Source organism: Molossus molossus, unplaced genomic scaffold (assembly GCF_014108415.1).
Source record: "Molossus molossus isolate mMolMol1 unplaced genomic scaffold, mMolMol1.p scaffold_m16_p_2, whole genome shotgun sequence".
Taxonomy (NCBI): Eukaryota; Metazoa; Chordata; class Mammalia; order Chiroptera; family Molossidae; genus Molossus; species Molossus molossus.
The window spans coordinates 108,652,881-108,668,346 of record NW_023425355.1 but is presented as its reverse complement, the minus strand read 5'-3'; the positions used below and the strand labels follow the sequence as shown (position 1 = coordinate 108,668,346).

General features: G+C 40.2%; 1 protein-coding gene across 1 annotated transcript in view; it reads right to left on the bottom strand.

The window, feature by feature from the left end:
• DIPK2B (divergent protein kinase domain 2B) overlaps positions 1-15,157 on the bottom strand; it is an 85,185-nt gene extending 70,028 nt beyond the window's left edge. The window contains exon 1 of the mRNA XM_036271364.1: positions 14,903-15,157. Within this exon, the coding sequence (XP_036127257.1) occupies positions 14,903-15,135 (233 nt within the window). The 5' untranslated portion in view covers positions 15,136-15,157. The remainder of the gene's footprint in view (positions 1-14,902) is intronic.
• Between the last annotated feature and the right edge of the window lie 309 nt (positions 15,158-15,466).

Below are 15,466 nucleotides of genomic sequence, written 5' to 3'. Positions count from 1 at the left end.
GACACTGACTCAATCCTGGTAGGCTTGTGAGGACACGAGAGGGGGCCGGGAGCCCACGGTCTACAGCAGCCTGGGCTGAGTCCTGTGAACTTGGCTGAGTGCTAGGCCCTCGGCTGGTGCCACAGACTCGGACACCCTTAGCTGGGAGCAGTGCCCGAGGGTTAAAAGTCCCAGGTGGCTCCATGATGCAGAGTCTGGACAGAGGCTAAATTGGCAGCAGCCACTCAACTTGGGCTCCGGCAGAGGGAAGGCAGACTGGACTGGAACTGTGTGGGGACACTTGGGATTTGGAGGGTGTTTAGAGCTTTTGCTGAGTGCAGCCACGCAGGACTGTGGTCATGTTACTCCTTCCCAGGGTCTTGGGGAGAGGCGGCTGCCCCTCCCTTGTAGATTCAACCCCACCTGGCGGCCATTGAAATGCTAATTGAGGCCCATTAACAACCAGCATCTGCCCCACCCTCGGGAAATTCTCTTACACTGAGCACCTGAGGGAGTTTTTCAGGCAACTCAGAAACCTCGGTTCTTCAGGTGACCTCTAATAATAGCCACCAGGCAAAATAAAGCTAGAGAAAACTTAACACTTGACAGTGGTGGTTAAAGTGGGTCCTCCCTGCCTCATCCAAACCCAGGAGAGGGAGCCACAAACAGCAGAACACCAACACCCACAGGGAAAATTTGGCAGACTCCAAAGCTCACTGTGATAGCCAAAATGGTGAGAAACAGAAACAAAAGCCAAATGAAAGAACAAGAGACCTCTACCAAAGATGAGATAAATGAGGTGCGATTAAGCAAGTTAACAGAACTAGAATTCAGAGCCATGATGTTGAGGAAGTTCAACAGCATGTGTAAGGACATGATCACCATGAGTAAAGACATAGAAGTGTTGAAAATCAACCAGTTGGAAATTAAAAACGACATATCAGAAATGAAAAACACATTGGAAGGTCTAAAAAGCAGAGTAGAGGAAGCTGAGGACCGGATCTGTGAATTAGAACACAGGGTAGAAAAAAATCAACCAATCACAAAAACAAAAGGAAAAAACTATTAAAAACAGGAAGATAGCTTAAGAGAAATGTGGGACAACTGGAAACAGAATAATATTTCCATCATAGGAGTCCCCGAAGAAGAAAAAAATGAGCAAGTGTTAGAGAATATATTCAAAGAAATAGTGACAGAAAACTTTCAAAATTTGGTTAAGGAAGAAGGCATTCAAGTTCAAGAAGCACAGAGCCCCAAGTAAGAAGAACCGAAACAGGCCCACACCAAGACACATAGTAATCAAACTGCCAAAAATTAAAGACAAAGAGAGAATCCTAAAAGCAGCAAGAGATAAGCAAAAGGTTACCTACAAAGGAAATCCCATAAGGCTCTCAGCTGACTTCTCACAAGAAACACTACAGGCCAGAAGGGAACGGCATGAAATAATCAAGGTCATGAAAAACAAGGATCTGAGTCCAAGACTACTCTACCCAGCAAGGCTATCATTCAAAATGGAAGGTCAAATAAAGAGCTTCCCAGACAAAAAAAAAGGCTAAGGGAATACGTTAGCACCAAACCAGCACTGCAAGAAATGTTAAAAGGACTGCTGTAATTAGCAGCAGAAATGGTAAGAAAAATAGAACCACACTAAACAAAAATGGCAATAAATAAGTACATATCAATAATCACCTTATATGTAAATGGATTGAATGCTCCCATAAAAAGACACAGAGTAGCTGATTGGATAAGAAAGCATGACTCATCTGTATGTTGTTTACAAGAGACCCACCTCACAGCAAAAGACTCACATAGGTTGAAAGTGAAGGGATGGAAAAAAATCTTCTAAGCAAACAAAAAAGAAAAAAAATCTGGTGTAGCAATACTCATATGTGATAAAATAGACTTCAAAATTATGGCCATCACTAGAAACAAAAAGGCCATTACATAATATTGAAAAGATCTATCCAACAGGAAGACATAACCTTGATAAAAATATATGTACCCAATATAGAAGCACCAAAATATGTTAAAAATCTTCCGGAGGACGTCAAAGGAGAAATCGATAGCAATATAATCATAGCAGGGGACTTCAACACCCCACTGACATCACTGGATAGATCTTCTAGACAAAAAATTAGCAAAGAAACAGAGACTCTAAATGAAGCACTAGACCAAATGGATTTAATAGATATCTACAGAGAATTAAACCACAAACTAGAGAGTTCACATTCTTCTCAAGTGCACATGGGACATTCTCAACGATAGACCACATGTTAGGGCACAAACTCAGTCTCTACACGTTCAAGAAGACTGAAATCATATCAAGCAACTTCTCAGATCATAATGGCATGGAACTAGAAATCAATTGCAAGAAGAACATACAAAGACATTTGAACACATGGAAGCTAAATAACATGTTATTAAACAATGATAGGGTCACCGAGAAGATCAAGGAAGAAATCAAAAACTTCATGGAAAGCAGTGAAAATGAAGACACAACAACACAAAATCTATGGGATGCAGCAAAAGCAGTTCTGAGAGGGAAGTTTATAGCACTACAGGCCTCCCTCAAAAACAACAAAAATCTCTAATAGACTATCAAACCTCACAACTTAAAGAACTACAGAGCAAACAAAAAGAAAACCCCAGAGCAAGTAGAAGGAAGGAAATAGTAAAGATCAGAGCAGAAATAAATGACATAGAGACCAAAAAAGCCATTCAAAGGATCAATAAAACAAAGAGCTGGTTTTTCAAAAAGATAAACAAGATTGATGGACCCTTAGCTAGACTCACCAAGAAACAAAGAGAGAGAACCCAAATACACAAAATCACAAATGAAAGAGGAGAAGTAACAACTGACACCACAGAAATAGAAAAGATCGTTAACAACTACTGTGAACAATTATATGGCAACAAATTCGACAAGCTAAGCATAACGGACAAATTTCTAGAAACGCATAGTCTCCCAAAAATGGACCAGGAAGAGATAGAAAACTTGATCAGACCAATATCAACAGTAGAAATTGAAGATGTAATCAAGACTCTCCCAGCAAACAAAAGCCCAGGCCCGGGTGGCTTCACGGGGGAGTTTTACTGAACATTCAAAGAAGAACCAACACCCATTCTCCTCAAACTATTTCAAAAACTTTAAGAAGAAGAAAGACTTTCAAACTTGTTTTATGAAGCCAGCATAATTCTAATTCAAAAACCAGAAAAGGACACTACAAAGAAAGAAAACTACAGGCCAATATCCTGGATGAACATAGATTCCAAAATCCTGAACAAAATACTAGCAAATCAGATCCAGAAATACACCAAAAATTTATCCATCATGACCAAGTGGGATTCATCCCAGGGATGCAAGGCTGGTACAATATTCACAAATCAGTAAACATGATACACCACATAAATAAAGTGAAGAATAAAAACCACATGATCATATCAACAGATGCCAAAAAGCCTTCAAGAAAATCCAGCATCCGTTTCTGATAAAAACGCTCAGCAATGTGGGAATAGAGGGATTATATCTAGACATAATAAAGGCCATATATGAAAGACCTACAGCCAACATCATACTCAATGTGCAAAGACTAATATTTCCTTTAAGAACAGGAACAAGGCAAGGATGCCCACTTTCGCCCTTCTTATTTAACATAGTACTGGAAGTCTTAGCCACAGCAATCAGACAGGAAGAAAAAATAAAAGGGATCCAAATTGGAAAGGAGGAAGTGAAACTGTCATTACTCGCAGATGACATGATACTATATGTAGAAAACCCCAAAGACTCCATCAAAAATTTACTTGACTTAATAAATGAATTTGGCAAGGTAGCAGGATACAAAATTAACGTCAAGAAATCGATGGCATTCTTATACACCAATGGTGAACTCCCAGAAAGAGAAACTAAGAAAACAATCCCATTTACCATTGCGGCAAAAAAATTAAGATACCTAGGAGTAAACTTAACCAAAGAAATAAAGGACCTAGTCGCCAAAAACTAGAGGTCATTGAAAAAAGAAATAGAGGAAGATATAAAAAAGTGCAAGCACATACCCTGTTCATGGATTGGGGGAATTGACATCATTAAAATGTCCATACTACCCAAAGCAATCTATAAATTGAATGCAATCCCCATCAAAATACCAACGGCATACTTCACAGAATTAGAACAAGTACTTCAAAAGTTCATATGGAATCAAAAAAGACCTCGAATAGCCACCGCAATCTTGAAAATGAAAAACAAAGTTGGAGGGATCACATTACCAGATTTAGGTTATACTACAAAGCCACTGTAATCAAAACAGCCTGGTACTGGCACAAGAACAGGCATATCGACCAGAAATGGACCCCAGGCAATATCCTCAATTAATATTTGACAAAGGTGGCAAGAGCATACAGTGGAGTAAGGATAGCCTCTTTAATAAATGGTGCTGGGAAAATTGGACAGCTACATGCAGAAAAATAAAACTAGACTGTCAACTTTCACCCTACACAAGAATAAACTCAAAATGGATAAAAGACTTAAATGTGACTCATGAATCCATAAAAATCCTAGCAGAAACTGTAAGCAACAAAATTTCAGACATCATCCGCAGCAGAATTTTCACTGATACATCACCTAAGGAAATAGAAACAAAGGAGAAAATGAACACATGGGACTACATCATACTCAAAAGCTTCTGCACAGCGAAAGATACAATCATCACAACGGAAAGGCTACCCACTCTATGGGAGAGCATAACTGCCAATGGTATATCAGATAAGGGGTTAATTTTCAATATATATAGAGTGCTCATACAACTCCACAAAATGAAGACAAAGAACCCAATTAAAAAATGGGAGAGGAACTAAATAGACACCTCCCCAAACAGGACATACAAATGGCTAAGAGACATATGAAGACATGCTCAACATCACTAATCATCAGAGAGATGCAAATTAAAACAAGAATGAGGTATCACCTTACACCTCTCAGAATGGCCGCCATCAACAAATCATCAAACAACAAGTGTTGGGAGGGTGTGGAGAGAAGGGGACTCTAGCACACTGCTGGTGGGAATGCACACTGGTGCAGCCACTATGGAAAACAATATGGTGTTAACTCAGAAAATTAAAAATTGAAGTTCTATTTGAGCCAGTGATCCCACTTCTAGAAATATACCCTAAGAAGCCTGAAACACCAATCAGAAAGAATATATGTACCCCCATCTTTGTAGCAGCACTATTTACAATAGCTAAAGTCTGGAAACAGCCCAAGTGTCCATCAGTAGACGAATGGATAAAAAATCAGTGGTACATATACACAATGGAGTACTATGCAGCTGTAAGAAAGAAAGATCTCTTATCCTTTGAGACTACATGGAGGGACCTGGAAAGTATCATCCTAAGTGAAACAAGCCAAACAGAGAAAGTCATGTATCATATGATCTGACTTATTTGTGGAATATAATGAACATAACAGTCTGAGGAACGGGGTAGTCCCAGAGACGTGGAAGTGGGGTACAGATTGACAATCCCCAGAAGAGGTGGTGGTGGGGGACAGATAAACCACAGAACTTATATGCATGTATGCATGAACAGTGGACATGGATAACAAACTGGGGACAGGGCAGGGAGGGAGAGGGAGAGGGTGGGGGCATCAGTGGGGGGAAAAGGAGAAACATCTGTAACAAAAATTAATTAATAACAAAGAAAAAAACCTAAAAACAAACAAAACATATCTCAGGTGAGGATTAACAAAAATAAAAAATAAATACTGTAAATTTATAAATGAAAAAAAAAAAAAAAAAGCTGTCGAACAAAACAGATCCAAATGCAGGGAACAGACTGACAAATCTCAGAAGGAAGGAGTGTGGGAGGACGGAAAGCTATAAACCAAAGAATTATATGCATATGTGCATAACCAATCGACACAGGCAACAGTGTGGTGGAGGCAGTGGAGGACGGGAGTTGGGGAAAAGTCAATGGGGAAAAAAGGGAATATATCTGTAGTAACTTCAACAATAAAGATAATTTAAACGAAAGGAAGGAGAGGCAAAGGGTGAAAACTTGTAGACAATTTAGCAAAGAAGAAATATAAATGACCAATAAGCCTGAAAAAAAAAAAAGAACTCAACTCATAAAAAATACAGAGTAAAATAGTAGTAATATTAATTATTTTTGAGTGTGCAAGATGTGAGGTCTGTATCATATATATGTGTATATATATATGTGTGTGTATATATGTGTGTGTGTGTGTATGAAAATTATATATATGTTTTTATTGATTTTATAGGGAGAGAGATAGAAACATCAATACACACACACACACATATATATAATTTTTATACATATTTATAAAGCCAAAAATACTTGTATTTTTTGACCCAGAAATTCCACTTTTAGGAGTTTGTCATAGAAATTAATCACTAATATGTACAAAAGTCTAGCCACAGGGATAATAAACAGCACTGTTTATAATACTGAAAAGTGAAAAAAACCTACTTGCTTCACAGTGGTGTATTTGTTAAATAAATTTTGGTTGATTGATACAACTGAATACCATGAATTCATTAAAAATCAAATTGTGGAGAAGAATAGTTAATAATGAGGAAAGGTGTTGTCTCTAAATGTTAAATAAAAGTTTACAAAAGAATATGCATAATGTGATCACATGTTGTTGAAAATCATTTAATCCATACTTAGAAAAAAGGTGACAAGGGTATATACAAAAACGTTAACCAATGGGTGATATTTTGGTGGAGGAATTAAAAAACAATTTATTTTCTGTATTGATTTTTAGAGAGAGAGAAAGGGAGAGAGAGAGAGATATAGAAACAGATGAGAGAGAACATCAATTGACCGCCTCCTGCATGCCCACACTGGGGATTTGGCTCACAACCTGGGCATGTGTCCTGACTGGGAATCGAATCGGTGACCTCTTGATGCATGGGTCAATGCTCAACTACTGAGCCACACTGGCTGGGCTTGGTGGAGGAATTATATACAATTTTTTATTTTGTGTTTTCTTTAATTAACATTTCCTAAAAATTTGTAAAAGAACAGATATTACTTTCAAAATAAGAAAAAAGTCATTTACAATGTAGAGGAAAGGACTATAAACAATCCACATTCCCAGACCCACAATTGTCTCTCTGTTTTTACTGCAATGAGGAATGTGCATTCTCAACCGGCAGAGCTCTAAACCCCAACCTGCCCCACCTGGTGGTTTCCTGCTTGCATCTGCACACCTCCCTTTTAGCACACATGGAACATGAATTCTGAGGGAGCTTAAGTAATATCTTGAACTTGAATGGCCCACAAACCTATTTGGGGAAATGTTTCCTGAATTTGGCCAATATGTGCCTGGTGAGAAAAGCTTTATTATCACTTGGTGAAGAGTCAACTACAAGATTCATATACTCTTTGTTTACTTATTTGGAGGAAGATGTGAACCTAGAGCTCTTCTTTAGTTGAATCCTCATTTCCTTCCCTACTAATTAAAATGTGTCCATAGTCCTGGCTGGTTTGGCTCAGCGGTTAGAGCATCAGCCTGTGGTCTAGAAAGACCCAGGTTCAGTTCCCACTAGGGGCACGTACCTTGGTTGCAGTTTGTTCCTGGTCCTGGTTAGGTCGTGCGAGAGGCGGCCACTCGATGTGTCCCTTTCATGTTGATGTTTCTCTCTCTCTCTCTTCCTCTCTCTCCCTCCCACTCTATCTGAACAAAAAATGGAACAATGTCCTTGAGTGAGGATAAAACAAACAAACAAAAAAATGTATCCATATTTTCAATGCCTCCTTTCTCCAAGAAATCAGTCCCACTTTACCTGTGTTCATGATCCTCTCCATTCTATTTTTAATTTATTTTTAAATTTTTCATATATTATTTATCTATTTATTTATTTTTGTACAAGAAAAAGATTTTTTTCTTTTCAACCTTATCTTTACTGTTGAGTGTATTACAGATGTCCCTCCTTTCCCCCCCCCCTCCTCCCCACACCCACGACTCTCCTGACTTTCCCACACTATTGTCTATTGGTTATGCATATATGCATATAAGTTCTTTGGTTTCTCTCTTCCCGCCCCAGTCTCCCCTTCCCTTTGAGGTTCCTCAGTCTAACAACCAATCTTTACTTCTTAATTCCTTCACCCCAACCCCTTCCTTTCTGGCAACCAACAAAAAGTTCTCTGTATCTATGAGTCTGTTTTTGTTCTGCTGAATTATTTTGTTTGTAGATTCAATTGTTGATAGATATGTATTTATTGCCATTTTATTGTTCATATTTTCTTCTTCTTCTCTTTTCTTTCTCTCTTCTTTCTTTCTTTCTTTCTTTCTTTCTTTCTTTCTTTCTTTCTTTCATCTCTTTCTTTCTTTCTTTCTTTCTTTCTCTCTCTCTCTTTTTCTTTTCTTCCTCCCCCTCCCCTCCCCTCCCCTCCCCTCCCTCCTCCCCCCCTTTCTCCTCCTCCTCCTCCTCCCCTCCCCCTCCCCCTCCCCCTCCTCCTCCTTCTCCTTCTTCTCCTTCTTCTCCTTCTTCTCCTTCTTCTTCTTCTTCTTCTTCTTCTTCTTCTTCTTCTTCTTCTTCTTCTTCTTCTTCTTCTTCTTTTTCTTCAGAACTCTTTATATGGCCATTGATTCTAAATTATACCTTTGCAGGATGGAGTAATTTTGGTTGTAAGTCCTTGCTTTCCATCACTTTGAATATTTCCTGCTACTCCCTTCGGACTTGCAAAGTTTCTTTTGAGAAATAATCTGACAGCCTCATGCGAGCTCTGTTGTAGGTAAATAACTGCTTTTCTCTTGCTGCTTTTAAGATTTCACTCTTTGTCTTGAATCTTTTGCATTTCGATGATGGTATGTCTTGGTGTAGGCCTCTTTAGGTTCATCTTGTCTGGGACTCGCTGTGCTTCCTGGAATTGTATGTCTGTTCTTTTCACCAAGTTAGAAAAATTTTCTGTCATTATTTTTTTAAAATAGGTTTTCAATTCCTTGCCCTCTCTTCTCTCTTTCTGGCACTCCCATTATTTTAATGTTGGTACATTTAAAGTTGCCTCACAGGTTCCTTATAGTATCCTCATTTTTTTTTTTTTTTCTGTTCTGATTGGGTGTTTTTTGCTTCCTTATAGTCCAAATCGATGGTTTGATTCTTGGCTTCACCTACTCTACTACTGATTCTCTGTAAATGATTCCTTTTTTTTTTTTAATTTAATTTTTGTTACAGATGTTTCTCCTTTTTTACCCCATTGGCATCCTCCTCTCCATCCCCCCGCCCCGTCCCCGGCTTTGTTGTCCATGTCCATTGGTTATGCATACATGCATATAAGTTCTGTGATTTATCTCTTCCCACCCCCACCACCCCCTCTTCTGAATTAGTGCATCCTTCATTTCTGATTAGTCCTTTATTATGCTCTTGAGGTCCTCACTATGTTCCTTGATGTTCTCATGAAGTTCCTTGAAATTCTCACTAAGTTTATTGAACATCCTAATAAGCAGTGTTTTTAACTCTGCATCTGTTAGATTGCTTATCTCCATTTCATAAAGTTCTTTTCCTGGAGTTTTGTTCTGTTCTTTCATTTGGAACATGTTTCTTTTTCTTCTCATTTTGGCTGCCTTCCTGTGTTTGTTTCTATGTACTAGGCAGAGTTGCTATGTCTCCTAGGCTTCGAAGGGTGGCCTATTGTAAGTATCCTGTAGGTTCCAGCGGCACAGCCTCCCTGGCCACCCAGCTGGGCTTTCAAGGTACAACCCTCATGTGGACTTTATACCCTTCTGTTGTAATTGAATCTTGATTGCTGTTGGCATGTCAATGGGAGGGTTTTACTCAGGCTGATCAGCTGCAAGGACTGGCTGTGCCCACTAACCACGAACCTCTGACTACCTTGGATGGTCAACTATGCAGGGGCTCACCACCCAGAGCAAGACTTACTTCAGCAGGGCTCTGATATCCACTGAATTCTTTCCCTGAGTGTGTTGCTTGTGGAGGTGGTTGGGTGGTAGTTCTTAGACATGGTCTGAAGTTGTCCACTGGGTTTGCTGGCTCTGGGGCAAGGTTAGTCACTGCTTGTGTTCTACCTGGGGCAATTGGGAAAAAGCTACAAAGTGGTTTGCAGATAGCTGTTTCTTGTGCTGGGCTTGGAGGTGCCCAGGCAAAGCCAAGCTGTGAACCAATGCTGGCTGCTTCTAGTGCCAGGCCTGGGGCCACTTAGTGAGATATATGAGGCTCACTGTGGCCAGATGTGTCTTGTTTGATAAAATTTAGGGAAATCTGAGGCAGGAGCAAAAACAGGCCAATCCTATGGTAAAGCCACTGGTAACAGCTTGGGTTGGCCTAAAGTTGGGTGGGGCAGGGCTTAAGCGAATCTGCTGGGTTAGCATTATGGTAAACAGTATGAGCTAGGTTGCTGGAGTCGGAGGTATAGTGCCCGTCTGCTGGCCTCATGGGAGAAGGGCTCACCAAAGGAACAATTGCCTTGGTCAACACATCCGTTCGGGAGAAAGCTGCCTCTCCAGCCCTCACCCAGATGCCAAATAGCTCAGTTCTTCCCCATATGTCTCTGGTGCTTTTCAAGCTGCTTCTACTCCATGCTGGAACATAGAGGAAGGGGTCTGAGTAAGTCTGTGCATGGTCCCTTTAAGAGGAACTGCCTGGGACTCCAGAAGCCTCAGCCTCCCTCAGCCTCAATTCCTGCTGGTTTTTACGGCCAGAAGTTATGAAGACTTCTATTCCTAGCACTGGAAACCTGAGCTGGGATGTCTGGTGTGGGATGGGGACTCCTCACTCCTCATGGAGGACCTTCACAGCTGAGGTGTACTTCCTGATTTTTATCCACTACACTTATGTGGGACAAGCCTTTCCACACCTCTGTCCCTCCTACCACTCTCAATGTGGCTGCTTCTTTAATTTCATAGTCTAGGACTTCCATTCAGCTTGATTTAAGGCTGTTTTGAAGGGTGTTTGTTCTGTAGTTTAGTTGTAATCTTGATGTGGTTGTAGGAGGAGGCAATTCCTTATTTACTTATGCCGCCATCTTGACTGGCTCCATTCCATTTTTTAGGTGGGAAATATTGACCACTTTTGGCAACTCCACATTGATACCTCTCACATTGATACAGTTTGTCAACAAAATGACTCTCTAGCTGAACCTATTATCTTACTTTCTGTCCTGCTTTGTTACCATGACCTCTCTTCTGGACTAAGAGAACTGACCTTCCAGCCCCTGCCAGCATCACTGGTCTACCCAGCATTGTTCCTTCCATAAGATCTTTTTAAAACACAGTGTCATCTTGTCCCTACCCCCACTTAACTCAATCACCACTGCCTGCAATAGAGCTTCCTTAAATGTGTGTGTGTGTGTGTGTGTGTGTGGTTGGATGGGTGGGTTCAACCTTCAAAATGCCTTTAAAAAAGGTCTTTTTTAAAAATGATGTTGATTTTTCTGATCCATGAACATGGTATATGTTTCCACTTTTTTTTTATATCTTCCTCTATTTCTTTTTTTAATGTCCTGTAGTTTTCTGAGAACAGGTCATTTACCTCCTTGGTTAAGTTTATTCCCAGGTATTTTATTTTAATTTTTTTTTTTTTTTTTATCCTCACCCAAGGACATTTTTCGATATTTTGTTCAGATAGAGGGAGAGGGAGAAAGAGAGAGAGAAACATCAACGTGAAAGTGACACATCGAGTGGTTGCCACCCACACGACCCAACCAGGGCCGGGGACAAACTGCAACCAAGGTACATGCCCTTAGCGGGAACTGAACCCGGGTCTCTCCGGACCGCAGGCCGACGCTCTAACCGCTGAGCCAAACCGGCCAGGGCTTATTTTAATTTTTGTTGCAATGGTAAATGGGATTGTTTTTTTTTTTTTTTCTTTTCTGAGTGTTCATTATTGGTGTATAATAATTCCATCAATTAAAATCTCCATACTATCATTAGCAATCTACAGATCAATGTAATCCCTATTAAAGTACCAGTGGCATATTTCACAGATCTAGAACAAATACACCAAAAGTTTATATGGAACTATAAAAGACCCCGAATAGGCACAGAAATTTTGAAAAAGAAGAACAAAGTGGGAGAGATCACAATACCAGATATCAGGTTATACTACAAAGCCATTGTAATAAAAACAACCTGGTACTAGCAGAAGAACAGACATATAGATCAATGGAACAGAATAGCGAACCCAGATATCGACCCAAGACAGTATGCACAATTAATATTCAACAAAGCAGGCAAGAGCATACAATGGAGAAAGGAAAGTCTCTTCAATAAATAGTGCTGGAAAATTGGACAGCTATATACAAAAAAATAATAATAATAATGAAACTAGACCACCAAGTTATACCATACACAAGCATAAACTCAAAATGGATAAAGGACTTAAATGTAACTTGTGAAACCATAAAAATACTGGAATACAGTGTAGGCAGAAAAATCTCAGACATCATACATAGTGGAATTTTCACTGATACATCGCCTAAGGCAAGAGGAACAAAGGCAAAAATTAATAAATGGGACTACATCAAACTTAAAAGCTTCTGCAGGGCAAAAGAAACAAGCATCAAAATCAAAAGAGAACCCATTCTCTTGGAGAACATATTTGCCAACAATACATCAGATAAGGGGTTAATATCCAAAACATATAGAGTACTCATACAACTCAACAAAAGGAAGACAAACAATGCAATTTTAAAAAAAATGGGCTGAGGACCTGAATAGATACTTCTCCACACAAGACATACAAATGGCCAAGAGATATATGAAAAACTGCTCATGATCTCTAATCATAAGGGAGATGCAAATTAAAATGACTATGAAGTATCACCTCACACCTGCCAGGATGGCTGCCACCAACAAACCATCAAACAACAAGTGCTGGCAAGGGTGTGGAGAAAAGGGGACTCTAGGACATTGATGGTGGTAATTCAGACTGGTGCAGCCACTATGGAAAACAATTTGGTGTTTCCTAAAAAAATTAAAATGGAACTGCCATTAGACCCAGGGATCCTACTTCTTGGAATATATCTTAAGATGCCTGAAACACCAATCAGGAAGAATATATGCACCTCTATGTTCATAGCAGCACTATATACAATTGCTAAGATCTGGAAACAGCCCATGTGCCCATCAGTAGATGAGTGGTTAGAAGAGCTGTGGTACATTTACACAATGGAATTCTATGCAGCAGTAAGAAAGAGAGATCTCTTACCCTTTGAGATGACATGGAGGAACCTGGAGATTATTATGCTAAGCGAAATAAGCCAGTCAGAGGAGGACAAGTACCACATGATCTCACATATTTGTGGACCATAATGAACAAAATAAGCTGTCAACCAAAAGAGATCCAGAATCATGGAAGTAGGGAACAGATTGACAAACCTCAGAGGGATGGGGGAGGTGTGGGGTGTGAGAAGAGATAAACCAAAGAATTTTTTTGCATATATGCACAACCAATGGACATGGACACTAGTCTGGGGAAGGCAGGAGTGAAGTGGTAGTGAGAAGAAGGAGATCAATGATGAAAAAAGGGTAACTCCTAAAAATACTTTTAACAATAAAAATAAAATAAAGGCCTAATAGGGAAAGTGCACATTGGCTCCATACAATATTTACTATCTTGCAAAAGAAGTTCAATTTTAATGGATATTTTCTATTTGTTATTTTTGTTTAGTAATTTAGTTGAATAATCAAATATTCTTTTGGTTAATATTGATTGGAAATAAAAGTATTATAAATTAATGCCTTTTGTATAGTTACCAAATTTTTCACACCTGATGTAGGTCCTCAGGGTTGGGCAGAGGAGAAAGGGCCTGTTACAAAGGGTCTTTGGGATTGAAAGGCTGGGAACCACTGGTCTACAGGTTAAGGTCCCAATTCCTGGGCACAGCATTCAAGGCTCCCTGGGCCATCTGACCCTTCCAGACCTCATCCTTCTGCCACACCTCCACATACACCCCATGCTCCTGTCACTAAGTTCTTTTCACTTCTTCCCACATCTCTGGGTCTTTGCTTAAGCCGATACTTCTACCTTAAGACCTTCCCTTCCCACTAAATTTCAGCTCATCCTTTAAGGCCTTGCTCAGAATGCCTTTCCCTGGAGGAGCCTTTTCCCAGTCTCGATTGTAAATAATATCCCCTTCCTTGAGCTTCTAGAAGTCCTTTATACTTCACTTCTGGCCTGCATCAGACCAGGCCTTCTTATTGTTATTTGTAACATGGCTCCCTCCTCCTAAACTCCTGGAGGGCAATGACCAGAGTTATAGCCATGTTACTATAACAACTGCTGAGTCTTGGCCGTGGTAAAGGCTCATTGACAGGCTTGAATTCCAGAGTGTGATGCCACTCTTTGTGAGAGCCATGTTCATTATAATTAACTAAACTTGGGTTTTCCTCTGATCAAGGCAACATCTCACAACAGAAAACTGGCTCAGAAACTTTGGAGCAAACTACCCTGGCTTGAATTCCAGATCTGCCACTTATTAGGTGGTGACTTTTGGCAAATCATTTAATCTTGGTATGTATAGATTTACTATTTGAATAATGAGTGAAAAAGTAACTCCCAGGATGGTTGTGAAGAATAAATAAAACTAGCTTAAAAATGTCTATCACTTAGTAGGTTTTCTATAAATTTTACTTTCCTCCTTCTATGAGAAATGAACTTGATTAATACGGTAGTCCAAGACTACTTCACTCATAGAAAAGAAAACTTTAAGCTCTCACTTCAAAAGGACACTTTGGATTTAACATTTAGGACTAAAATTTGTCTTCACACCTTCTCCCGCCCTCTCCACCCCAACTTCAACCCATCACTACTATGATTAAATGGCTTTGCTTCAGCTCCCACCCATAAACTACATCCTGGCTCATTTTTAACAAACACCCGGACATCTTTACATCATGGGAACATAATTTTGCCCCTCAGAATTATCTGATTAAGATTCTGACCTTATTTCTTCTTTAAAAAACTTCTTGCAAATAGATGTTCCAATGCAGGCATTGCATTTATCAAGACCGAGGAAAGTTCTTCCAAAATTGTAGCTGGTTCTGACTCGGGGCACCAGAGAAGGTGAAGGAGGAGCTGGCAAGGAGACAGAACAGCTCAGGGCTGAGACCCAAAGAAACAGGGCTGGCCAGCCCAGGCGGAGGGCAATAGCCTCAGGCCCTAGCTGGGGCTCCATCGGGGCCACTGACTCCAGCTGCAGCCTCCAGCTGTCCACTCAGGGCTGTGCAGAAGCAGGTCTTGGCAAAAGAAAGGGGGCTGGCTTCAGGACGTTGACCCCATCCCAGCTCCCAGATTTCTGTTTGAGGATGCTAAGGAGCTTGGGGCTAATGAGGCTGGGGAGGAGGTGAGGAAGTCCATGGAGGATGCTGATAACACCGTTTCCAGAGTTACTCTTCCTCTCCCTGTGGTAGCTGCCACAGGCTGGGAGGGGCTGACTGACAGATTTTGGGAAGGACAATGGTCAGGGCTTCCCTGTTGCAGTCCCTTTGACAAACACAGGATATCCT